This window comes from Pyrgilauda ruficollis, unplaced genomic scaffold, assembly GCF_017590135.1.
Source record: "Pyrgilauda ruficollis isolate IOZ18807 unplaced genomic scaffold, ASM1759013v1 scaffold33, whole genome shotgun sequence".
NCBI lineage: Eukaryota > Metazoa > Chordata > Aves > Passeriformes > Passeridae > Pyrgilauda > Pyrgilauda ruficollis.
Window position 1 is genome coordinate 6,506,494 of NW_024524711.1, and position 25,157 is coordinate 6,531,650.

Consider the following 25,157-nt stretch of genomic DNA (forward strand, 5'->3'; position numbering starts at 1 on the left):
CTACATTAGAAATATCAGTGGCATACAGCATTCATTGTCTTTGTTGGTCAGAACCCAGTGCTAATAACACCAATGTTGTGCATTTGATCCCCATGTGGGCAATTCACTTGAGATGGATTCAACGATCCTTGTGGGTCCCTTCCACCTCAGTATATTCTGATTCTGTGATTTATGTTCTGGATCACAAAAAGAAGACTTTGTGGAACAAGGTAAGTACCATCACATCTAAACTGAAGCAATTCTAAAACAAACCCAGGAATCCAAGCTCGGAGAGAGGCCTGTTTTCAAATCCCTTGAGCTGGATGTGTTGGCAGGATGATGTTAGCACATCCATGTGCACATTACAACAGCGTTTCCTGGCTCTGCTGGCCCAGCAGGTTGGGTGTCAGGCAGGACTGGCTATGCCCATTCCTCACGTTCCCCACCCACGCCAGGTCCTTATGTGCAAAAATTGCTCGTGAAAGTCAGATCTGGCCAAAGATCTAACAGCCCACGCACTTACAGCCCAGAGCAGGTGTGCCAGCTCCTGATCTCTAATTGTAATTATGCATTCAAAGCATGTGTTAAAACCTGTTCTTCCCACCTAGTCTACCACTGTCTGTTAAGGTAATACAAACATGCTACTATACCCTGGAAAAGAAAGCAAATTAATGACTTCTATGTTCTTTTAACTGTGAAAGTAGGGAAGGGCTTGTTTTAGTCACAGGTCTACACATCAGCATAACAAAGAAATAAATTTAATAACTAATAAAATATGCTTACACCTTCTTTTTTTTTCTCAGTAGCCGTATAAAAACAGAAGCCAGAAAGATAAATGACTTGTACATACCAAATGCAAACTGCATTTATAAATAAATGCTATTTATTTTCCATTCTCTGTTCCCTCTTTGCCTGTCAGTTGGCCCTGATGCTCAGTGGTTTCACCCTCTCCCAGCAGTACCCGAAGCAGGAAGGGATTTACAGCCCACCCGGGCAACACCAGGCTGAGACCTTTTTTACTTCTATTTTTAAAGAGAAAACAAATGCTTTGCAGCAGGCGCCACCCAAAGGACATCCAGGTTTTCACAAGTTCTCTTGCTTCACCTCAGCATAGGCAGTTAAAAATTATGCTGGCTGTAATGAAGTGTTGCTACCTCTGCGAGTTAACATCACCAGATAGAATTACAACACTTTTAAAGCAGTATAACAAAAAGTCCATCATAAGTGTCTGCTAGAAGACAGATTTTTGAATGCAGCTCTAAGACAAAATTTTAATGACCATTAATATTCTGTAGTGTTTTACTAAGACCAGGGTTTCCTTTAAGTTATGCAAATTGGTGTTTTTACAGAATACATGGTTGATATAAGTAAGCCCACCCCAAGTCTCCAGAACTCTACTTCTTGCCCAGCATCCTTTGTGCAGCACCAAGGATGTGTAGATGAATCAGGAGTTACACAGAGCTCTGTGTGTGCTCTTTAATGTGACTTAGATTTGCAATTTTTGTTTCACCAGAAGATCTGTGCATAGGACTGGGAAAGTCACGTTTTTGCCCTTACTTTGCCCTCATAATTTTTCCAGCTGAAAGCCCCCATGTGAATGCTTCTGAAGTTAAATTTCTTGATTGATACATTCATGGTAGGAGCTAAACCCAGCAGCAGAATGTAAAAGCCTGCTGGAGGTGCAGGTACTCTTGGGTACAGACATTTCCTGTGTTTTTACTAAAAATGTGGAAGCATTCCTTTTCCATGCATTCACTCCACAGGTGTAACTATCTTTGTGCTGGTCAAACACTGGGTCTGTGGTGTAAAATCAGAAGTTATCACTACAATGAACGCACCCCCTCCGCAAACACACACTGTGTTGTGGTGGGAGCTACATTTTATTCTGCAGCCTTGACAAGCTCAGCCTGCTTGTCTTCAGCAGGAGAAAATGAAGAACACTATTGACATTCACAGAGTCACTCTGACAGAAAACAAGGAGAAAAAGGTTACCAGAAGCCACTTAATTATTTCCATTTTTCCTATGAGTAGTGGGAATGCATTAAGAAATCACTTCTGGCAAAGCATATACTTTAATTCAATGACAAGTCAGTGCAGTTAAGAGCTTAATTCAGGAAACTATTCCAGTAGACACCTAATCTTCCAGGCATCAGACAAAGACTTCCCTATGCACCCAGGAGCATCACCTCCTTTGCCGAATGGATGTACATATATGTGATCGTGGTACAGTCCTGAACAAGACTAATAGACTTACATGATTTTTCTAGCAGTAAGAATAAGTTAATGGCCAGAGTTATCAGCCAGAATGTGGAATATGTGCATTCCAAAAGCTCCTATTCTGATGTGAATCCATTTGGACTACACTAACTTAGATGAATATGCTATGGTTGAGGTTATTCTTTCACATGAAGCTAAAGTCCTAGAGGAAGATGATTTTTAATCCACAAAGATGAAGGGGATTTTAGCTTTGTTTGGATACTGGTTGAGAGATAGAGGACTCTTTTTGCTATTTTTAATTCTTACTGGGCTAGATTCAGAAGTAGTCAAAGACCTAGAGCCAGAAACTTGATCTCCCTTTCTATCCTGCTGCAAAACCTCTTAACACAAGTGCTAAATGCATCTTCTACTCAAGGAAGGAGAAAGCTGGATCAGTTTTTGGAGTTTAGATGATCTATTTCTTAGAACACCACATTTTATGAATCCAGATGAAAAGCCAGATTTTACCCTGTGTTTCACCTGAATTCCTTTCTGGAGCCAAGCATTCCCTAGGCATTGGAGAACCAACTATCAAAACATTTAAGTACTTCTGTTAAAGGCTGCTTTCACCCCAAAGGAGGTGTTCTGTCTGGAATTCCTGAGTGAAGAGGCTGGTGGCCCCTGAAATTTTACACAAAAATAAAGCAAGGCAAATATACACAGATAGTTTCACATGGCAATGCCTCATGCTGCTGTGAAAACGTTCAAGAGTGTATTTATCTCAAACTCATCTGGTAAGAGAGTCCTGCAAGCCTTACTTCACAGCTTCAGGAACATGAATGGTCAGCAGCCCTAGCTGTGGTGGTAGAGGCTAGATCATATCACATCAAAGCCTCCCAGATAGCAAATGAAGGCCATTATTCCATAATATCTAATATTTCATTATTCACTAAAAGCTGAAATTTGAATCTTACTAATATTCTCACAAAGGATTGAGACACAACAAGTCAAACAGTTATCTGAGTATAAACCATCTATGAGTGGTTCTACCTTGAATTAGTACATTTGACATTGTGTTTCAATCTTTCTAATGCAGCATACAGAGAAGACAATTTCGGCAGCTACCACTGATCAATCAGATCTGACTGAGACCTGTTACACAGTTTTATGAGTGCTTACATTTTTGACAAGGGGTTAAATTCACCTATTTGGTCATCAACTCTAGAAGACCAGAAGTTCTCAGTATTGCACAAAGGATGATGAAATTTGTTTACAGGCAATAGGTATTTATTTTCATGTATTTTCATGTATTTTCATGTATTTTCATGTATTACATGAAATATGTATTTGTGGCTCATAGTATACAGAAATGTAACAGCAACGCTTCTGAAACAAAACCCAAAAAAGTATAGGAGGTGGTGGGACTACAAGAAATGACAGAGCTCCCTTCAGATGAATATCCTTTTCAGGATATCTTTTCCAGTAAAGCATTGCCTGTAAATACTATTTTCCAAGTAAATGCTGTTATATGTTATCTTGCTATTGTGCCATTGTGCTAAAAGATCTGACTGAGCTGTGCTTCAGTCTGGAATAGATTTTGCAGCTCGAATTGGTTGCTGAACCTTGTGTGTGTACATTACTGAGAAATGCTAATTGTTTATTTCAGCAACTCATCTACTGTGCTCTACCTCCTCCCTAATATATGGCTTTAAAGTAAAAATTGCAAAGTAGGAATGAAATGCAGAGGTAGTGAAGAATGAAGGGCATCTCAAATGTGATGGGAATGACTTTTGACAAAACCCAACTGGACAGCCATATTAGCAATTCTTGAGTACCCCCTTGCAAAATAATGAGAATAGCAGCACTATGGAACACTAGGATAAGAAGAATAGCTGCAGATGTAGGTAGGGATCTGTAGGCTGATAACTATAAGGTGAAAGGCAGGGTGAAGAGCTCACAAGATGAACTAGAAAGCTGATCACAGAAAGCCTTGGGCACTGCACAGGTTGGGACACCATGAACCTTGTACCACTGGTGAGTTTGCAGCCCACCAGCCCCAAACTGCTCACTACTGATACTCGACCAAGTGTGGGTGTGTGCCTAACATGTGCAAACCAACCAGGAAAAGCAGGAATGCTCAGAACGGTCTAAGTTGCCTATCAGTATAATGCAATATATCAGGATATATAATTTTTTATTAGTATCTGGTTTAGGAAGTCATGGGTCTCCCACTGAGGTCATATCATACAGTTGTCATTCATGGATACCTTAAATATCCTGGAGGATGTCCTGTGAGAAGTCTTGCTAGGTAATTTTTCAATCTTTTTCTATACCTGCATTTTCAGGACTGGGCTTTTTAACACAGTTATTGGGCTGAAAACCAGGCAGAAAGGGAGGTCATGAGTGCAGGAAGCCACAAAAGTCATGCAGGAGGTTAGTTACTGAGACTATATGACTCGCTTTGGCAGAGTCCCTCTGAGAAAAGTCAGACGGACTCTTCCCAGTCCTCCCTTGATGAGCAGCTAAGTTACATTATTCACTGGTATGGGACTAGGTATTTAAATTTTAAACCTTTCCTGTTCTATATTCACACCTTAGCCCTTTTATGGTACCTTCCATACTCTTCTTTCTAAGCAAAATAAATTAATTGCAAGAATACCCAACTAAATAATTCAGGAGAATTTTTCTATTAACTTCTCTTGCTAATCTCTTCTATGTTTTTTGTTTTATTTTTCACAGTCACTTCTTGGATATTCCAAAACAGTGTTTTGGAAGAAATGCTCTCTTGCAGCCTGAAACCCTGAATGCCATTTAAAAAAAAGGCATATTTTACTGTTTTGAAATGATTGAGTATTTTTTTCCCCATGTCAGACAGAGCCTGATGGCCACAAGGTGGACACACTTCTGGCCAAGGCCCAAGCCATCAACGATAGTGGTAGTGCCTCTAGGATAACATAGCAAAGAAGGGGGGAAAGTTGCTGTGCAGAAGAAATTGCTGCTGGAGAGAGGAGTGAGAATATCTGAGAGAAGCAGCCCTGCAGGTTCCCAGGTCAGTGCAGGAGGTGGAGCAGGAGGTGCTCCTGGTGTCAGAGCAGGTTCCCCTGCAGCCCCTGGGCAGCTCCTGCTGGAGCAGCTGTGCCCCTGCAGCCCAGGGAGCTCCATGGTGGAGCAGAGATCCACCTGCAGTATAGAAGAACTCGTGCCAGAGCACATGGATGCCCAAAGAAGGCTGTGGCACTGTGGGAAGCCCACAGTGGAGCAGATTTGTGACCCTGTGCCATGCTGTAGCATTGAGTTCCTGAAGGACTTCAGCCTATGGGGAGGCACATGCTGGAGCAGTTCATAAAGAGCTGCAGCCTCCACACTGGAGAACTTTGTGAAGGGCTGTCTCCCATGGGATGGAGCCCACCCTGGAGCAGGAGAAGACTCTGTGGAGTCCTTCCCCCAAGGAGGAAGAGGCAGCAGAGGCAACGTGTGAGGAACTGACCACAACCTCCACTCCCTGTCCCCCTCTGCTACTTGCAGGATTGAAATAGAGAGTTGGGAATAAAGATATGGTCAGCAAGAGAGGAGGGGTGGGGGACAGGTATTTTTAAGATTTGGGCTTATTTCTTATTTCCCTACTCTGATTTATTTGGTAATACATTAAACAGGTTTCCTCAACTTAGTTTTGTTTTGCACAGGACAGTAACTGGTGACTGATCTCTCCCTATCCTTATTTTGACTCTCGAGCCTTTCATTTTCCATATTTCCTCTCCCCTGCCCAGCTGGGCAGGGTAGGGATACACTGGTTTTGGTAGGCATGTGGCATCCAGCCACAATGGTCCACATGCATCCATGCAGCAAAGCCTGGGAATGCCACAGACCCAGCAGAAAGTGGCAGAGACCAATGCTTCGCAACTCTCTGCATCACAGTTCGCAGAGTGGGAGTAATGTGCAAACTGTGGAGCACTCCCAAAGGCAAACAGTGAAAAAATGTGAATGAGAAATGACAGTTCCATATTTGCATTCTATTTTCAAGGAAATACTGAGCTGAAAGAGGAAACACTGTGCAAGTGTGCAACACCTGCAGCTTGTCCTTTCTGTATTCACAGGAAGGGAGTACCGAAGACTCTTCCCTGAATTCTCCTACATCCAGGAAAGGAAAATGAAAGAGCTGAGAGTTTCAAATTTCTCCTACTGTGCCCTCACAAAATTGATTCGTCCTCCTTCAGAAAAAGAAGGAAGGAGCCTGGGGAGTTCTAATAAGACTTTCTTTGTGCCATTGCATAATGATCGGCCAACCGAACATTTCTGAAGCCTCTGCTTCTTTTTCCATTTGTTTAGTGCTGGAAATCTCAACTTCCCGGTTTCACCATGCAGTTTCAGCGATGTTCACTAGATGGCAATGGAATATCTAGGCAGCCCCAAATTCTCCAAATATCCTGGAATATCCTGAACAGAACAGCTCACGCTGCACCGGGTTTTGGGTGGATGCACTTGGGTGTACTGAACCTTCAGCTGAGGACCCTTTCATTTCACATTAATCCAGAGCATAAAAACTATGCATCACATCACTGCCTCACACAGTGTGCATGGTTGCAGCATTTCCATGATACGGATATTATAGAGCCCTTACCATACCATCAGAGCATCAGCTCAGACTTTTCCTTCTTTTCTCCAGCCAAAAAAACTCACCTGCTGTGATTTTTCCTGCTTCCTGGGGTTATAAGGACACCTGACCATGATCACAAGCATTTTATCTTAGTTTTGCTAGAAATGCTGTTGTGTCTAGAAATGGCTCTATATGGATTTATGTCATTTTGTGTTTAAGATATTTGCTTAAATATGGATACAATATCCCTCTCAGATATTCTGTTGTAAATCAAAGCTCTAACTATTAAATGATATATTGCCTTTACTGCAGAACATGTTTGGTTGCAGAGCAAGGAGGTTGTGTTTCTATTTTTTGTATATGGGAAGAACAAACATATTTGCAAAAAAATAAATGGCTAGATAGTTATAAGTTGGGAAAAATTATGACAACAATATCCAGTTAATAAGATGCCCATAATAGCAGTCATGAATGACTGGAATAAAAAAAAAAAAAACAAAAAAAAACTATGTACATTGCAAACTTTACTTTTAGTCTGCCTTCAAAACTGCGTCTAGAGAATGTTCAGTAGGGTTTTCAGGGTAAGCAGTCTATGAGCCATTTCTGACCCTTGTTGTCAAAGCAACAGTTAAAGCCCTGATGAGAAGCAGCACCTCAGCAAGCTGTACAGGTCTAGTTGAAATTAATATTAGACTACTGTTCACCTGTGTCCATTATTTACAGAAATAATGTATTTACCAGTCCCTCTTTGTGTATTTTTTAAACCTAACATTTAGGTACTTCACAGAGTTATGGAGATAGGATACCACTCTCCTTTATTTATAAAATTAGTTTTTGTCACACCTGCCTTTCACTGAAGAGAAGTTAAATATCTTTACCCATACAAGCTGAACTTGGCACAGAGATAATTCTGTGGGGAACCTGGTACCAACCACAGTGAAGGCTTTTGTCCTGTTGTGCATTAAATGATTTAGAAACTTGTATCCATTATCCAAATCAGCTCCACAAATGAGCTTTGCAGCAAGTCTTCCCTGATGGAAGCTCAGCACATGGTAGTTTATCTCCCTGATGAAGACTAAGCCTTCAGTCTGGGTGCCTGGAGGGCAGGGAGAGCATTCCCAGGTCTCAGGAGGTAGTGGAAGCGTTTTAAAATGACAGATTTACAATGTGCATTAAACTTTCTCCATTACTGACTTTGCCAAAGGAGATTTCATGGGCAGCTGCCATGGTGTGAATTCATCTCCAGCTGCTGACTCCCGAGGGAGCACACACAGCTGCTGATGTACAGAATACTCTTTTGGGGCTTCTGTCCCGTTACTCTGCTTCCTCCAGCCCTCAGCAGTGGCTGCCATGGGATCCTCCAGCCAGGCACGGATAACTAGCAAAAAAAGACATACTGTGAAGCAGAAGCAGAAGTCACTGCACACATGACATCTTTACTGCATACCCTCATAAACAAGAACAAAAAGTAAAATTACTTCACCTTGTATGAGGCTGAACTCTCCATCTCACTGTCTGCAAACAAACCCATGACATCCTGGGCTACATCACACTCTTCTCACCCATTTTTTTTAATTGATAGCCACCCATTGCTTTGATAATGACTCCAGCTCCCTGCACAACCTTACCTGGAATCCCCAGTTAATCAGGATTGGACATTCAAAGTCAGATGGCAGTGAGATAACAAAAACACATTTAGAAAGAAAAAATGTATTCTGTCCCTTTAGTTAGTTGTGGCCTCACACTTCTGAGCAACTTTACCATCATAAATAAACAAAATTAAACTGAATTCAGTAGAGGAAAATATGCACAAATATGGTTTTGGACATGATCTATATTTTTCCTGCATAATGCAGCCCCATACACAAGACTGATAATGTCTTTAAGTTCCCACCAGCCCCTCTGCCTAAAAAGCCCTTGGTTTCAGTGAAAATATGTGTGTCCAGGGCTTTTCCACATGGAGTATTAGGGATTTATTCAGTGTGTGCCAAGAGTGTAGCTAGAGCATGGGGCAACATTTCAGCAGAGAGAGCTGCAGGGTCTGAGATGGGCAGCCTCGTGCTGGCAGTCTGACGCCAAAAAGCACAGCCATTTCCTGGCATCATCAATTTCTGAACACTACAGGATTAGGAAAAGGATTGGAAAAGAGTCACAGGTTTCTTGGCAGGACTGAGGTGCTTTATAACTGTGCTACCAAAGGATAAAACCCTCTACACCTTTTCCAGGCCACGGTCCCTGCTCGTGGTCGTGGACTCAGAGAGGGACTTCCCTCAGGCCGCAGTTCTGTCTTCTGCACCTAAAACCTCCAGGGCAGGGCGTTCACACCCAAATGTTCCCAGAGATCCAACCACTGCAGCACTGCTTGCATTCATGACTCCTAACAATTTCAGTGGACCTGTAACAACAGTCAGTCAGCTACCCCTGGACCCCTGGACCTCAGGCCCAAGGCTCGGGTTGCTCTGGTTGTAATGAGCCATGAAAATGTGAGCCCAAGGCAATGGATCATAATGCCTACAGACACCCAGCCGAAAAGAGCAGCTGAGGAGTAGAACCCAAACCTACCTACAATGGATGCCATTTAAACAGCACAGGCTTGGATGGCAAACCAGCCATTAACTGCTGCATGTGATGACCTACTCTGCCTTCAAGTAGATGGCCCACTCCAGTTCCCAAAAATCCAATGGAACTTCTTCCTTTAGTGTAGTCAGTGTCAGCCCAAGATATTTGCCTTACTGACAGGTTTCTTGCAAATGAAAATTCATCCACTTTGTCTTGTTTCTATGTCCAGAGATTTTGCTGCAAATGAGAAGCAGCAAGAATTTAGCAAAGTTCCAAATAATGCCTCCCAGTAAAGGATTTTGCTCTTTCTTTTATGCATTTTTCTACTGAAAATCAGTGTTTTGTAGTCAAAAGTTAATAAATGTACCAGCTTTAAGCATCTGGAGATATCATAGTCCAAAAGAAATTGTATGCTTTATGTATTGTTTAGCTCTGGTGTGGTCACTTGATTCCTGAGGAATGAACACATTCTGTGTATGCAGGACAAACTCTTCACCCTAAGAATGCAATGTAGCAAACACCAGCTGTCTAGGGTTTTAGCCAACAGAACAGGAGAACAAATAATGATTAAAAAAAAAGATAGAAAGCTGTATTTACAGCTGCATTAACACTTAATAACATGAACTTCTTTCAGACTCAAGAACAAAACTGACCTTTAAGAGTATCAGACTTGGAATATAAATGCAAAACATGGCCTGATTCTGAAAGCTCTGATAGAAAGCAGGTTTTATTCTTACAGTACTTGTCAAGCTTTGGACTTGGAACCACAAAGCTCTTTGCTTGCAGAGCATTTCCAGGCAGACAATAAATCTGGCTGGTTTGTGCAGTTTGATATGACAGCATGGCTCGTGCAATTCTTTTAAGTAATGAAAATACGCCCTATACTGCAAGATTGTGTCACAGATAAAGGAGATCCCTCTTGCATTGTTTTTCTTTTTCACAAGGATGCTAAGGGTATTGAAATGCTCCAGGCTCTTGCACATATGGTCACTTATTGATTGACTCTGTAGATCCAGTTACAGCAAATGACATTATATGCTCTCCTCCCTAATTACTTAATGAAATCCCCTTGGGCTGCAACAATTTCCATATCAAAGTGGGTGGTTCATGCATAAATATAATGACTGGAGCTGAAGCAATTCTTTTAAAAGCAGTGGCATAAGGCCAAAGGCCATTTCCTACAATTAAATTAGGCAATTTAAAATCAAGTTTGATCAGGTGCTGTGGTCACAGAGGTGTGGTGGGTAGTTTGAGTTACTTTTCAGAAAGAACATTAAGATTGTGTATCTCTCCTGTTGCAGTGGTCTGGAAGCTGGATAAGGTGGAGGAAGCAGTTCCTGAGAGCAGATCCCCAGCAACAGAGAGGTCATTGATCATTCATGTGTTATCTGCTGAGCAACTTAGTTACTGCTGCAGCCTTTCAGCTGTCCTGCCTTGCTGACCCAGAAGGAGGCCATCACTTGTGTTATCTGACCAGGGTCAAGAGCAGAGGCCTGGCCTGGGACTGTCACACTGCAATATGAAAGAAGTAGCTCCATTCACAATATTTGCTGTGTTTAAGGCTGCCCAGCACTAGAGAGAAAGTTTAGGGTTTTTGCCCAACACTAAAGAGAAAGTTCTTGGAATTAATCTTTTGTGTTGATCATGGGACCTATCTTCAGGAGCACTGTCTCTTCAATATGTCACATCTCTCTCTCTCCTGGGTGCCTAAATCAAAACTTCCACTTGACCTACTTTCTGGCCACAATCAGATAAGTGTCATCTGCCCACAGGCGAGCACAGCAGTCATCTAAGCTCTTAGAAGTTTTGAGGCTTTCCATAGCAGGTATTATTCTGATTAAAAAGCATGAATCTCCAGCTGTTCTCAGATGATGTACAAGCCCAGATAAACACATCCAGAGGAAGAATCTTCTCTTGCTCCCATTTCAGTCACAGGTCATGGCCTAACTCAAATGCCAATTGCCAGAAGAGATTTTATTTTCTTGTCTCAATCAGTTTGAGATGAGCTCTCTAGTTGCATCTTGAGCAGGGGTATCTAAGTATCTCGTGCCACTGTTGTTTGGCTTTGCATGAAAAAAAAAAAAGGAAAAAAGAAACCTCACAAGCCTCAGTAGCAAATTGCTCAGGACTGTCACCTGACAAACCAACACTCTCTTCTCTTTGAGCATTTAAACCTCCCTCTTGTTCTGATTGCTCTGAAATCCAGCCCAGAGCTTTCTCCTAGTTCATACTACACAGAGCAGCCCAATGCTGTGGCCTGAGACTTGCTCAACACCTCTTGCTCAGGAAGGAGGGCTGACAGCAGCAAATCCTGACTGAATGGATCAGTGAGATCTGAATTCATGTGACACATCCTTCTGCAATAATTTGAAACTTACTCCTGCAGAAAGTGTGTTAATGTTTATTTGAAAGCCCTTTGACCTCATCGAGGTATTGTTTCCCTCAGTGTGCTGGGCAATAGACAGCTGTATCAATATTACCTTAACAGAAAAGTGTTTTCTCTGTGTCAGTTCTCTTCTTTTTCTGTGTGTTTTCTCCAGTACATGGATTGCAAAAAGAATCTCTTTGTAAATTCAGATTTAAAACTGGAGGTGAAAGGGAACCTGCTGCTATTTTACAAACATGGAGCTACATCCACGGCAGTGGCTGAGCTCTGGTCAGCTTGCTCATGTGCCTGGAAATCACCGTGCAGGGCTAGGATGCTCCTGCAGGCTTTACAGCACTCAGCTAGCACACACCAGCAAAGAGTCCAAATCATCCTCCCAAAGCTAGTTATAAAATATCAGCAGTTGTTTGCTTACAAGCAGAATATGAGGACTGTATAGATATACATTGTGTTTATTTGCTATATCTCCTTTTTCATCAGCTTGAACCCATTTTTTATCTTTGTGGAAAGGCCAGTATGCAATGTGGGGTCAGTAGTGATAAGAGAAGCTGAAAAAATTGGAGGTTAAATGTCCTTTGAGACTTGCATTTTCATTTTAGCTGTTGCTATGTGTGCGTAGCTGTCCACAGACCAGAGTGTGAGATCTGGAATGACATACTCCTTTTGAATTGCAACCAATTTTCTGACCAGCCAAATGAAAATATAAATTCAGGCTGTGCTCAACTGTGTCTGCAGCTCTGCCATATTAATTAAATTACATATGGACCCAAGTGGGTTACAGGCAAACAAGCAAAGAAAAACACAGAACCACCCTAAAAAGACAGTTAGAGAGATCAAGGGTCAAGATTTGTGGCAGCAAGAAAAATTAAGCTGCACAACTGGTAGAAATTACTTTATTAAGGAAGGCAAATCTTCCGAGGTACAAAGCCCTATTACATGGCCAAGCAGCTGTTACCTATGGCAATGGAAGGCATGTTTAAATTTACATTTCAAAAAATTTCATCTTTAAAACCAAAACACTATTTAGTTAGCAGTGCACTGTTAATAGTTTCTAGTCCAGGACTGAACTGCAGAACTGGCTCATTTTACAATTTTTAAGTGTGGAGGCACATTGTAAACCCAAGTTTTAAGCAGTCTCTGATCAGCAGTAAGGAGAATGTGAGCCATATGCTTGTTAATGTAATGCAGCATGTTCTAGCACCATCTAGCCAGCTTTAAAGGCAACTTCAAGGCAGAAAACAGGTCCCAAATGCCACAATTCATCAGACTGGCAGCAATGGTGTTGTTGGAGTTGTTGAACTAAACAGCACAGTCACAGGACAGCCAGGGTTACAAATTCATCCATGTGTCTCCGTTTGGTTTAGGACTGCATTCACTCCTGAAAAAATGTGGTTCTCCCTACAAGGGAGAACACCTAGTGAAGAAACTGTTTAGCAACCTTACTAATCACCCAGAGGAGAGAAAATAATCCAGGGCTTTGGGGTGTGGAGATGATGGAAAGGAATAAAATTATTGCAGTTATGACAGAGATCTGTCAAAGAAAAATCAGCGTCAGAGTGCATTTTAATTTCTACATAATGTCAGAATATGTAGGGGATAATTTAATTCTAATTTTGTGTTTGATTTTTTCTTAATGTTACTGAGACCATTTTTGTCCTTTTTTTTTATTTTTTCCCCCATATATTCTGAATATTTTCTCATTACTGTGTCTTTGCAATAATCTAAATTTGTGTATGGTAACTATGACCATAGTAACCTGAAATAAATAACACAGAAAATAAATGGTCTTCTCAATGATTTGGAATGAATTTATGAAGAGAGTTTATAGATCACCCTTGACCAGGTGGTGAGAAAGATTTCCAGTTCAGAAGACCCTGGACACAGGAAAAGGAGACAGAGCATGGTTCTTAGAAAGCTAAATCCCACAGGCCTTATTCAGCCCTCACTCATCCAAGCTGAGTAACATCAGTAGGAGTTTTCACGAGGAGCCTGGCTTAAGGAACTGAGAAAGGGACTGCATTGGACTGGGCTGCAATTTAGTAAGTCTTCAAGGAAATGTTTGCTGGATCTTTCCTAGGATCTGTGGATAGGAATTGCTAGATTATGAATGCATTAGCCAAGGAGTTTATGACATTGCTTAAGACTCAGGGTATTTTAGCATGAACTGCCTTGACTTAAATTCTGGTACTTTCATGAATTACATGCTTTCTGCTTTTTTTCCGGTATCTAAATTTCAAGTTGAAAGTATATTGCATCTTTTTTAGTAAAATACAAGTGAACAGCATGCTGTAAATATTTAAGAAACTATTCTCCCATCTTACATCTGAAAAAGGTCACTGCCAAGAATTATTTTAAAGTCAGAGCTCCTGCTTGCTGCACGTGCCCTTCTTTGGGATGCTGGCATGACCCAACACTGTCTTTGTGCAACTTAGTGCTCTGTCCTCATAGTGGGACTCAAAATAATGGCCTAGGCCCAATGGTTGTTTTGCAAAATTCTGGTGATGAAAAGCAGCCATGAATTGACTTAATCAAGCAGTTAAATGATGTTTATGACTGTCTCAGCTTTCTAGGACAGCACAGAGTAGCTGGAGCAAATTGAAGGAGAGGCCCAGAGCTGCCAGTCTGAGGCAAAGGAAGAGGGACTGCAGCATTTCCTCCTCTTCCTGCACTGACAAGTAAGGCAAAATCTGGTGTAAACAGAGCCTGGGGGATGCAGCATCTGGCATGGCATGACACTGTCTGCCACACTCAGCTCTGCCTTCACAGCCAGGAACAGCTCAGTCAACAGCAGTTACTTCAGAGGTTTCCCTCAGAGGGAGATTTATTCTTGGCACCCCAACCTGAGTGCTCTCAAAGCAGGAAAGCTTGTACCATTTCCAAGATTTCTGCTGGCTGAATTTACAGTTGGCTGGAGGATACAGGGGAAGTTTCTGTTCAGCTTATATGGTTTTCGCCATCGTGTCGTTAGCTCCTTTCAAAATAACAGCTTGCCTTCTTGACAGGAACGAATAAACTGGCAAGGCAGTTCTTTCTTTGTTAATCTCTAGCTGGTCTCCAGCAACACTAGCAAATGAACTGTCTCTAACTCCATGTGGGGCTCCCTGGCCTGTGTGTACTGCACCACAACAGCCCCTCTGCAGGGAGGGGGATGGCTAGCTTTCTCCAGAGGGCCAGGTGGTTACCAAATGGCACCAAATATTATTCCTTACTTCTGGAGCCCTGGATAGCTCAGCAGGCATGGTATTCTCTGCTTTAACCATTTCCTCATAGCTCAGACATCTCTAGCTGGAAGGCACAGCACAGGACAGATCCATGCACAGGAGAAACCCATTTATAGGCAAATATCATTAATCTTTCTAATTCTTAAAAAACTTGCAAAGGGAAGAAAACTTGTAAGCTCCTTATTGTCCCATATATGTGAAGAAGGCACCTGGATTTGTTGCTGTAATAATAAAAGTGAACTTTCTCTTCTGTGGCAAAAAGAACACAGTCCTAGGGACAATTTTTATGCTCACTGGTTTGGATAGCTTGGACTAATTATCTTCATTATTAACCTCAGTTACAAAATAATTTCTCCTACAGGTAATTTAACTGAAGGTGTTTAAGAGTGGCAATCTGAAAAATAGACCTGTATAATATAATCTATTGATATTTTAAATCTATATCCTTAACTATTATCTCAAGTTCCCCAAAATGAAGTCCTTTAAATAGGATATTTTATTGTCAGGTATGGAATAAAGAACACTCTGCAAACTGAATGTAGTGCTGAAAATAATAGAACAAAATATTATTTTAATGTTTCTTGAGTGTGAACATATACATGTAGCTAGTAGTTTAGTTCCAATCTTTCTTCTTAAGCTCAAAGGCTACAAACACCTTGGAGGGGTTTCATACTTTTTATATTTTGTTTGCTAACACTACAAAGCAAAAAAAAAAACTTGATGAAACAAAGTGTGGCATCATTTGAAGATTATAAAAGGTAATACATTTTGGAGTATTGGTGTAAGAAAGGGTTATAATGAAAAGAGTTAAAATAAAGTGGGACTATTAGCATGAGTTTAGCTGAGGAAAAGAAAAGGAATAAAGAAGAGCCCATAGAGAGAAGGAGGAACAGAACCCTAGAGGAAGAAGAGTTTTGCAGGAGGAAATGGCTTAATTTTTAACCAAAATTAAGGGGGGCATAAAAGCTCTTCAAAGGTCTCAACCAGAATGTCATTGTGAGCAGTGAAAGGACCTTAGTCTTGGTGAGCTTTAACCTACGGGAAAATTGGACTTTCTAGGCTAATATAAAAATAATATTTGTCCATCATATAACAGCATGCAGCAGTGAGGAAATGTTCACAGTGTTCATGAAAAGACCATGACATGTTCCATTGCTCTGTTTATTTCCGGGGTCCTCTCCTTCTCTCTGTGCCATTTTCAGCAAATCCTCACAAATGCTACAAGTTTTTTTTCCAAATATTGCATCAAATAATGAAATTTCTTATGTAGATATCATAGGCAAACCTGTATGTAATACAGCTTTTACTGAGGTTTTATTATACAAAAAGCCTGAAAGGATGCCCTGGACATGATGTCCTAAGTTGTCAGTTTGAAAAAAAAAGTAAAAACTGCATAGCTCTTAGGGGCCTTGAAATGCAGACAGGGAGAGCAGATACTGGAAAAAGGACTACTGCAAAGAGCCAAAGAGCAACAACTGTCCAAAAGGTTGTGAACCCAAGGTTAGGCAAATGCATTTTTCTTACTCCTTCCCCACACTGCATGTTGCTGTACAAGCTAGAAAACAAACCTTTTTTTCCCACTCTCATTTACCACAGAAAACAATAATGACCATTTTTTAATTTGGCTTTTTTTTTTTTTCCTAAAATCCTTTGGAAAAAAAATATATGGCTCTATAAAATGTTGGATACGTTGAAATCCCTTTGCCTAAACTGCCTTGAATGTGGAGCTCAGCAAACATTCAGGTTCATTTATAAGGCCAGCATATGAGGCTGTTTGTTTATCAGGCATTCAAATCAGGAATAATGAAGCTGATAGAGTGCTAAGAATACACAAATGCTGTTTGCTTTGTAAAGCTGTATATGGAATTCAGTAATGAATCCTGGGATATAGGACAGTCTATCACTGTAGAGTAATTATTTGTTGACTGCTGAGCCAGCTGTGTTGAATTTGCTTCTTGGTGTGTTCAGAATGCCAAGGCATCTTTAAATCTCACTCTTTAGTTTAGATTAGACATGTTAAATGGCAGCACATTACTTACACTGTGCTAGTCTCCTGATGCTAAAAGCAAGTTCTTGGTACAGAACAAGGTAAGTTGGAAAGGAGAGTGAATAGAAGAGTTTTTGTTGACTAATTACTTGTCTTTAAAATGCTCTCAGAGTTGGTAATGGCAATACCTACAAGCTGTTGATGTCTTGGGACTGTGAGGACTGATTCTGCCCATGTGGAATCAGTAGAGGACACACATTAATGTTAAAAAAAGCTAAGTACTGCATGGAAAGCAAAGGTCCTCTGTATGCAGGTAGGTGTGTGCACACCTGCATATCTGGGACCTACTGAAAGTGTCTGTGTGTGGTTGTACTTGGGCTCACAGCACATGAACTCACTGGAGGTGCATGAGAAGGGCTCAGCAAGCCACTTGCAATGCAAAGGATACAGCAGCACTTGTTTCCTGAGACCCAGTCCATTGTTTAAGGCAAAAGCCACAATGCACAGCCTGTTTTTTCAATGGACTGCACAAGAGAATTACATCTTTTGACTTCATTCTGGAGGCAACAATTAATTCCAGAGGCAACAATAATCTGGTAGCATTGGGAACCATATCAACGTTGACAGCCCCTCCTGTGCAGGCAACATTTTTCACTGGTCACCTCTGGGCTTCTGTGGCTGCCTGGAGGAGGCTGCGCTTGACACTGCTCAGTTCTGTGAGGAAGTGCTTGAGTTCTGCTTCCTGCACTTACTCAAAGGGAAACCTCTTGCCACCAGAAGGGAAACCTTAGAAAAAGCAGTAGCTCCCAATGAAGAAAAGTGCTCTACCAGACATTTGAAAGTCAAGGGAAAAGCGTCAGACCCCTAGAGTTCTCACATCTGATGCCCAGAGAACTCCCAGGTCTTGTTTTGCCAGAGCTCAGAGCCAAGGAATCAAAACCTTAAGAGCTGAACCCAGCAGGACAGGGCAAAAAAGAATCAGGGAAGATCAGCAAAAGACAACTGATCAGGATGGACAGAGGATCAGACCTGGGAAAGCTTTCTCAGAGTGTAGAACTCTGTAAATGTCCATCTGTTTTGGAGCCTTACCCAAACAGTTCCTACAGCACATGCGAGTGCTTGAAAACTCAGCTTCTGACCCAGACTGGTCTGAGTGCTGAGCAGGTAACTATCCAACATTAGCACATCTAGGAACCAGCCAGTATGGAAATCCTGGAGTGAGGTCAACTTATCCACTCACACCTCATAAAACCTTGCAGCAACCTGTCTATCTGGGAAAGCAAAATCCGGGTTTAACAATCCTGAACCTTGTTGTGAAGGTCAGTATTTGTGACATTTAATTTTCAATTATTATCCCAAGGAACTGATGAGGACCCATGCTTTCTTGTTAAAACCCATCTGGAAAAACAGCCAGTAAGAGAGCAGCAATAACAGTGCTCAGATGATAAGTGCAGGAAAAAGGAGCATACTGTGGGTGTCAGGCCGCCTATTTCACTGCAAGTACCAGCCAGGAAACTGGGAGAGTGCTGTGACTCCCTGTGGTACAGCCCTAGTAGCCTGTCCTCCCTGCAGAGAATGCCAGGAGTCGCAGCTGAAAGAATCAGGATTTCACAGAATGTGTGTGTTTTTTTATGGTTTTTTTTCCTTTGTTTTTTTGTTGGTTTTTTTCCCCCCTCAGTTTAATAAAAGAAAAAAGTATTTACACTTCACTCCCCTTTTTTAGTCAGACATTTCTGATTTACTTTATGCTCTTAGGAGAAAACAAATTTTTTTCTTCTCTTTTTAAACAATGAATAAAAGAAAAGTAACCTGCTTTTATGCAAGGTGCTTATTTATATGGGATAATCTCCAAAAGAATTAATCTCTGACTCCTCATGAGTTCCTTGCTGTCTCCGTGACTGGGGCTTCAGTGCACAGCAGGGCTCAGAACTGACCAGCTACACCACCTGATGCTCCAAATACTTTCTTGAACTTATTTGGAAAGTCTAGGGAATTGTTTTTCAGGTTCTTAATAAGAAAAAAAAAAAGTTCCTTTTTTAATGCACATCCATAAAGGGGAACCAACAGATTTTTAAATGTTGCAACACACTTTATTTTGTTGGGCATTTTAGATGTTCAATTAAATAGCACTATGTTAAACTACATTTTGTTCTTTCTTACACACTATATGATGCATATTCACTGTCATGACAGTTTCATCATGCTAGGAACTTATACACATACCTACAATTTTAAAACCAAGATTCTCTTAATAAAACACGCATATCTACAGAAACAACAATTGCAAAGAACACATTGTTAGGTCAAGATTTCAGCAAACTTTACAAACTACACAAAATAAAAAGGAAAAAAAAATAAAATACCAGTACACAGTGAAGTTCTTGGCAGAGAACATATCTTTACATTTGGTGAAGTTATGTCTAGAAGTCATTTTGCTTTTGCGTTTTTTAAGGAATAAAATTATATACATTATTTAGAAATCCTCCAAATAGGAAGTATTAAATAGCACAAATAATATTACAGTCTTAAGTTCTGGTGTTACCTACAGTAAAGGGGCTACTTTAAAGGAAAATTGCAGTTTGTCTATTCTGTACATTTAAGGCCAAACACTCAGCTGGTATCAACCCCAGTAGCTGTAAGGACAACAAGGAAGGTACATTAGTTTATAGCAGCTGAGCATCTGGTTCCTGACTTCTCTATACATGCGGGAAGGCTCCTAAAGCATGGAAGCTTGGACCAGTTATGCACTGACAGAAGCTTATTATATTTATATACTGAAGGTCTCATGCAGCAGGAAAAATGTTAGTTTAAGTATAATCCCTTAAACAGTCATACCATAATAATGGTATATGAAGCAGCTTTAAAAATATTATTTTATAATCATATGAAACTCTGAGCTATGCTGATTGTTTTAATGGAATCCCTTATTGCCAATATTCTATTAGAAAACAGTGTAACTGTAATTTCTGAGGCCTAATGGGGGACTATTAAAATATCACTGTACCTAACCACTTAAAGGGCAATTTGTACCCTGAAATACCTATTAATCACTGTATTCCATCTGGAAGCAATTATGATCCTCACAATAGACATTAGTATCACACTAAGTCTGCAGTGAATCTGCTGGGGAGATAGGAAGAGCATGGCAGCATACAGAGAATATGCACTAGTGTCATTCCAGGAGGTAGTTCTGTATCATGGCACTTGGTTTTTTGTCACTTACACACCTCAGAAGTCAGTCATATTCTGAAATACCTATTGAAAAAAAAAAAGAAAAAAAGAAAAAAAAAAAAAAAAAAAAAAAAAGGGGGGGGGGGCAAGGAAGAAATAAAAGGAAAAAAAAAAAAAAAAAGAAAAAAAACCCCAGATTCCTCCAGAACCTTATTTGCTAGCTCTTTGGGCCAAATTCAATCTCATGGAGGTCAGAGAAAGTTTTCTGATGGTTTCCATAAGAAGGACCTTAGTTATTAATGCCTAAATATTGCAGAAATACACACTGAGGCCTTGAGTAAGGAGAGCACTTAACTCGATGGCAATATATGGGCAGGCTGGCACTGCCTTGCTAGCAGTAAGCACACAAATTAAATTCAAAGAGATCCCACCAGCATCAAAGGGATTTAGAGACTGTTTAAATGGTGTGATTAGGGCTCATTTCCCAGCTGTCCTTCATGAGGTGGTGATAAAGTGACAATCCAGCTAATGGCAGATAAATACCAGTGTTACCTCCATTGCATTAAACTGAATTCACACAGGCACAAACCCAGAAGTGTTTCCCCATGCCCTGCAGTTACTCCTAGAGTATTCTAATAGAAGTAGACTTATAACTTAACATTTTAACTCAGAATTATAACATCATAACTCAGAATTATAACTCAGATTTGAGCTGAACATCAGTTTATATTTTTGCATAATGCCATAAATAATTGTGATTTTTTCTAGGGTGCTCATACATTTTTAATCCCTGTTACTGTTTTGAACAGACTGGGTGGCTTCCAGAACACTCTTACACAGTAAAAGCATCGATGATCTGTCCCTCTTTACAGCATTTGCATGGCTTTTCCTAGGATGACTTGGTGCACACTCACCCAATTTTCAACAAAATTTGCTTCATTAGACCTGGCAGCTGCTTCTTAAACAAAAGATTTCTGTTTGAACATGCCTCTCAAGTTATAGTTTTTGGTTTTTGACCCAAACCCATTTTTCAGTTTTATTTTTCCCTCGTTCCTTATTTTTTCTTCTTCTCTTTTCCTGATCTGCTTTTTAGCAAAGAACTGAAAATAGGAGCAAATTGAGAAAATAACATGGAAAAGAATAAGGGTACAAAAACTGGAAATTGGGAATGGTTTAATTAGAAAATTCTAGTTAAATATTTGCAACTTTGAGAAAACAGTTGAAAAAATAATGTTTTAAAAATTTCAAAGACACTTATGACTTGTTTCCACATTTCAGACCAGCTCCAATTTAATCATGGAACAGAATAAAGATAATCTATATTTTTCATTTCTGAACAAGCACTATATGATGTGTCTACATTCTGTCCTTTGAAAAGAAATTGGAGTGTAATCCTTTGAAAAGTAGCTAAAATACCTAAGTCACTTAGGTGTTTTTCGAAATTATATGTATAATGAACATTCTTATGTTATCTTTGTGCCACTTATAAAGCTATGTAGTGTTATAGGACTCCCTATTTTAATAAAAATCAATATGAGCAGAGATATTTTAAGTTACATTCCAGAACTCATTAATTTATTACAACTCATACTATGCACAATAATCAGTGCTTACTCTGATAAAGTATAAATTCTTTGTTTTTCTTCTGTTTGTTCCTTCATTTGGCCTCTGAGCAAATGAAACATTTCTACTACACTTTACTTGCTTCCTAGCTGCATGCATTCACATGATTTGATCGATGAGTGAAAGCTGTAAACCCAATATTGAGCAGTAAACAAGAAGAAACTCATGTTCTTAAACACAGTGCAAGGAAATCTTAGTACCATCCTACTCTAAATATTCATCTTAACCCAGATTCTTTCACCACCAGTCTAGTTGGTACAGTTCCAGAGTTGCAAGACAATGCACTGATTTTGTTAAAATTTCTATACAGCTGTAATTAAATACTGAGATGTTAAAGGTGAATCTGGTTTAAGATGAATACCCAGTGCTGTTTCTAGGACAGAGCTCAGCCTAGAGTCACTAAGCATCTAGGAAAGAAAATGCTCTGAGTTGTTTTCTTAGGTTACACTGCATTAAATTGGGAGAAAGATCTTTTATGAGTCTTCCTGGATTTTCATTTAATTTTTTATCAGATTTGCACGAATGTGTTTACAATAGACAAATATAAGCCCCCTACACTGAGGACAAAAATATCTATTACTATAAAATAAAATTAAGATCCAGGTAATTGATTTCTTCTATTTCTACTTTTTCTGCTATTGATAAGAGCCTTTAGTTTGCTGTAGTCCCCTCTCATCTTCTGGGATTCTTCCCTGTGCTGACCTGCCTGCCTGCTGTCTTTGCAGTACTGGTTAATCATCTGCATCTCGGAGTGGCTGAAAGCCCCCACAAAGTCCTTGGGGTGGAACTGCAGGGCTCGCACCGAGCTGGCCCAGGTCCAAGGGGACCACTTGTCAGTCATGACAGCCACCATCTCTGAATCCAGCACCTTGAAATTGATCTTTGCCAAGGTCTGCTTGAAGCTGTTCTCCGTGGCGATGCAGTGGTAAAGCCCCCAGTCGCTGTCCTGCACAGAGCGAATCAGGAGCCCGTGCTCAGTAGCTATGATCCTCTCGTTCAGCTTCACCTAGAGAGCAAACAGGCAGAAGGAACCTTTTAGGGAAGGTTATGGAACAACAGACTATTGGACCTTCTGGTAAGCTTCACTTCAAACATGACTTCTTACAGTTACTGTATTTTTATATAACTATCTTCAAGAGACCACCTTTAGGAGAGCATACCTCAAAGAAGGCAAGTGCTGCTAAAGAAAATGACTTAAATGATTTTATTTCTTATGTTAGAATAATTTGATCAGGATGTAGGCAAAGATGAAAATCTGGAAACCACATGAAATAGAAGTTTTCATAATGTTCAAATAGTAGAGTTGAAGGAATGAACTTTTATTTGCCCTGTTGCACTCCGGAGAATGTCTCTTTCAGCATCAAGAGACTGCTGCTGAGACTCAGTGGAAGAAAGGTGCAGGACCAGGGAGGCTAATTTGGCATTGAACTCAAGGTGGCTTTTCATTAAATATTTTGACTTTGAGCAGGTTCCTGCTGAAGAACTCTATCTGCTCTGCAGAGTCTGTAGCCTATAAAAATTATCACCACCGTGGTCTCAAGTGGGACTTGGCTCAATGTTAACCAAGAGCACAGGTACTCTCCTATTTCCTTTCTGGCTTCAGACTCTGCACTGTCCCAGGAGATGATCACATCACCTGAAAGAAGCAGGTTACCAGAGCTTGTTATCATCCAATTATAAATGCATGTGCAGATGTCCCTTTGCATATCAATATGAAGCAAAAATTGCTAGTTCAGTCCATTATGAAAGGAAACCACTACTGGTATTTTTCTGAATGATTTTTCTATTTTGCTACTGTGCTTTGCATTATACTTGGTTCTCTCGGGAACTAATTTACTTATTATGGTGTTCTGCTATTGTAAACTTTTGTAGACATTGTGGAAGATTTCCAGGCATCTGAGAGTTTGAAAACTAATTAACACTTTGATTGCTTTATTGAGCCTGTTGTAACTGCATAGATTCTAATATATTCACATAATATAAGAAAAAAAAAAGGGAGATGTTTTGCTGAAGCAATGGGTTAAAGAATTGTACATGACTTTGAATAGTTAGAAAACTCAGTGAGACATTTGTAATTCCCCTCTGTTTTTGTAAAATGGCCTGATAGGAGAATAATACTTTACAGTATTTATAACCTATCAACAGACACCACATTACTTAAAAGTTCCTTTTGAAAGATGTTTCTTTTTATTCATATAGTAAGTGCTTGGATTTGCAATGGATTTTTTCCCCTTTTATATTACTTTAGGAAGGAACATTCCTCATAAACAATCATACTGTATATTGCAGTGCTGAAACTCGAGAGCCTTAGAGAGTGCAGTAATGGAAAATGTGATTGCACCATGGTGAGGAAATGCTTTTGTCAATACGTGTTCTTAGCCTGGACTAGTTTCTTGCTAAAGAAACCTTTCACTTTTCTCCTACTTTTGCCTTTTATCTCTTCAATAGCACAGAGGAGCTACTGCATGCTGACTTCTTCCTGAACTTTATACAAGTTCTTGCTTTTATGCCTATTTCCTTAGATCAATAAGAAGTTCTGAGTGCTGCAAGCCTTCAGTTTGCAATCAGTAAGGTATGAAACAAAGATTTTTTAATTTTTTGGTAGCTGTTCTTATCTGACAATAGTCTGTTGGGCTGAGGATGAAGTCTCAGCTGTACTGGGTCTGCTCTTATTCATATGAGTAAATGATGGCCACTGTCCTGCATCCACACAAATTCTCCAGCTTCACTGTAGCCAGACTGCCTGATAAAAACACAAACTGTTCCCTCCCTTTATCTGGGGAGGGAATGTCATGCTGACTAAGGATCCTCCCAGAGCTCCTGTTCACATTACTCACCTCTTTCCTCCTGTCATTGTCTTTCTGTAGCAGCCATTTAATAGAAGCCTGAGGAGATTTAGGCGTGCATTCCAGAAAGGTGGTGTTGTTTTTTACTCCATACTGAACTATTTCTGCAGCATTTCTGTATGCTAGAAAGAAAGAAAGAAAAAGAAAACAGGTCAAGATACCGTGAATGGTGATTTGATTAAGAAAACATGTAACTCTTTGCAATATAGATTAAATGAAGTATGCCTAATTCTGATATTGGCCAAAATTAAATAATTTGTAGGAAAAAATTTCAAATAAAATTAAATGGAATGTGAAGAAGCACATTCGGTTTCAAATACCAAGGTTTTCAGAGTGACATGTTCTCTTCTGAGAAATTAGGACACCTATAGGCTGATAAACTTTGCTGATGGGATAACTGAGTTCAGGGATATTTTTCTGTGAAATTATCTCATTCTCTATTACTCCAAAAGAGAATGAAGCATTTAATGTATTTCTTCACACTTCACCATTTATGATTTGGGAGAATATGGTTGTATGACCAAAATAAAGCATCATGCCCTAAAGAAGGCTCCAGCTACCCCAGCTGAGTGCAGCAGCTCACGGAGGACAGAGA

General features: G+C 40.2%; 1 protein-coding gene across 2 annotated transcripts in view; it reads right to left on the reverse strand.

Moving 5' to 3' along the window:
• Positions 1 to 20,236: 20,236 nt before the first annotated feature.
• SEMA3C (semaphorin 3C) overlaps positions 20,237 to 25,157 on the reverse strand; it is a 117,599-nt gene continuing 112,678 nt past the window's right edge. For both annotated transcript variants that reach the window (XM_041474658.1, XM_041474659.1), the window contains exons 18-19: positions 24,554 to 24,684; positions 20,237 to 22,722 (exon numbers count right to left, since the gene is read on the reverse strand). In XM_041474658.1, coding sequence (XP_041330592.1) covers positions 22,309 to 22,722; positions 24,554 to 24,684 — 545 coding nt within the window. In that variant the 3' untranslated portion in view covers positions 20,237 to 22,308. The remainder of the gene's footprint in view (positions 22,723 to 24,553; positions 24,685 to 25,157) is intronic.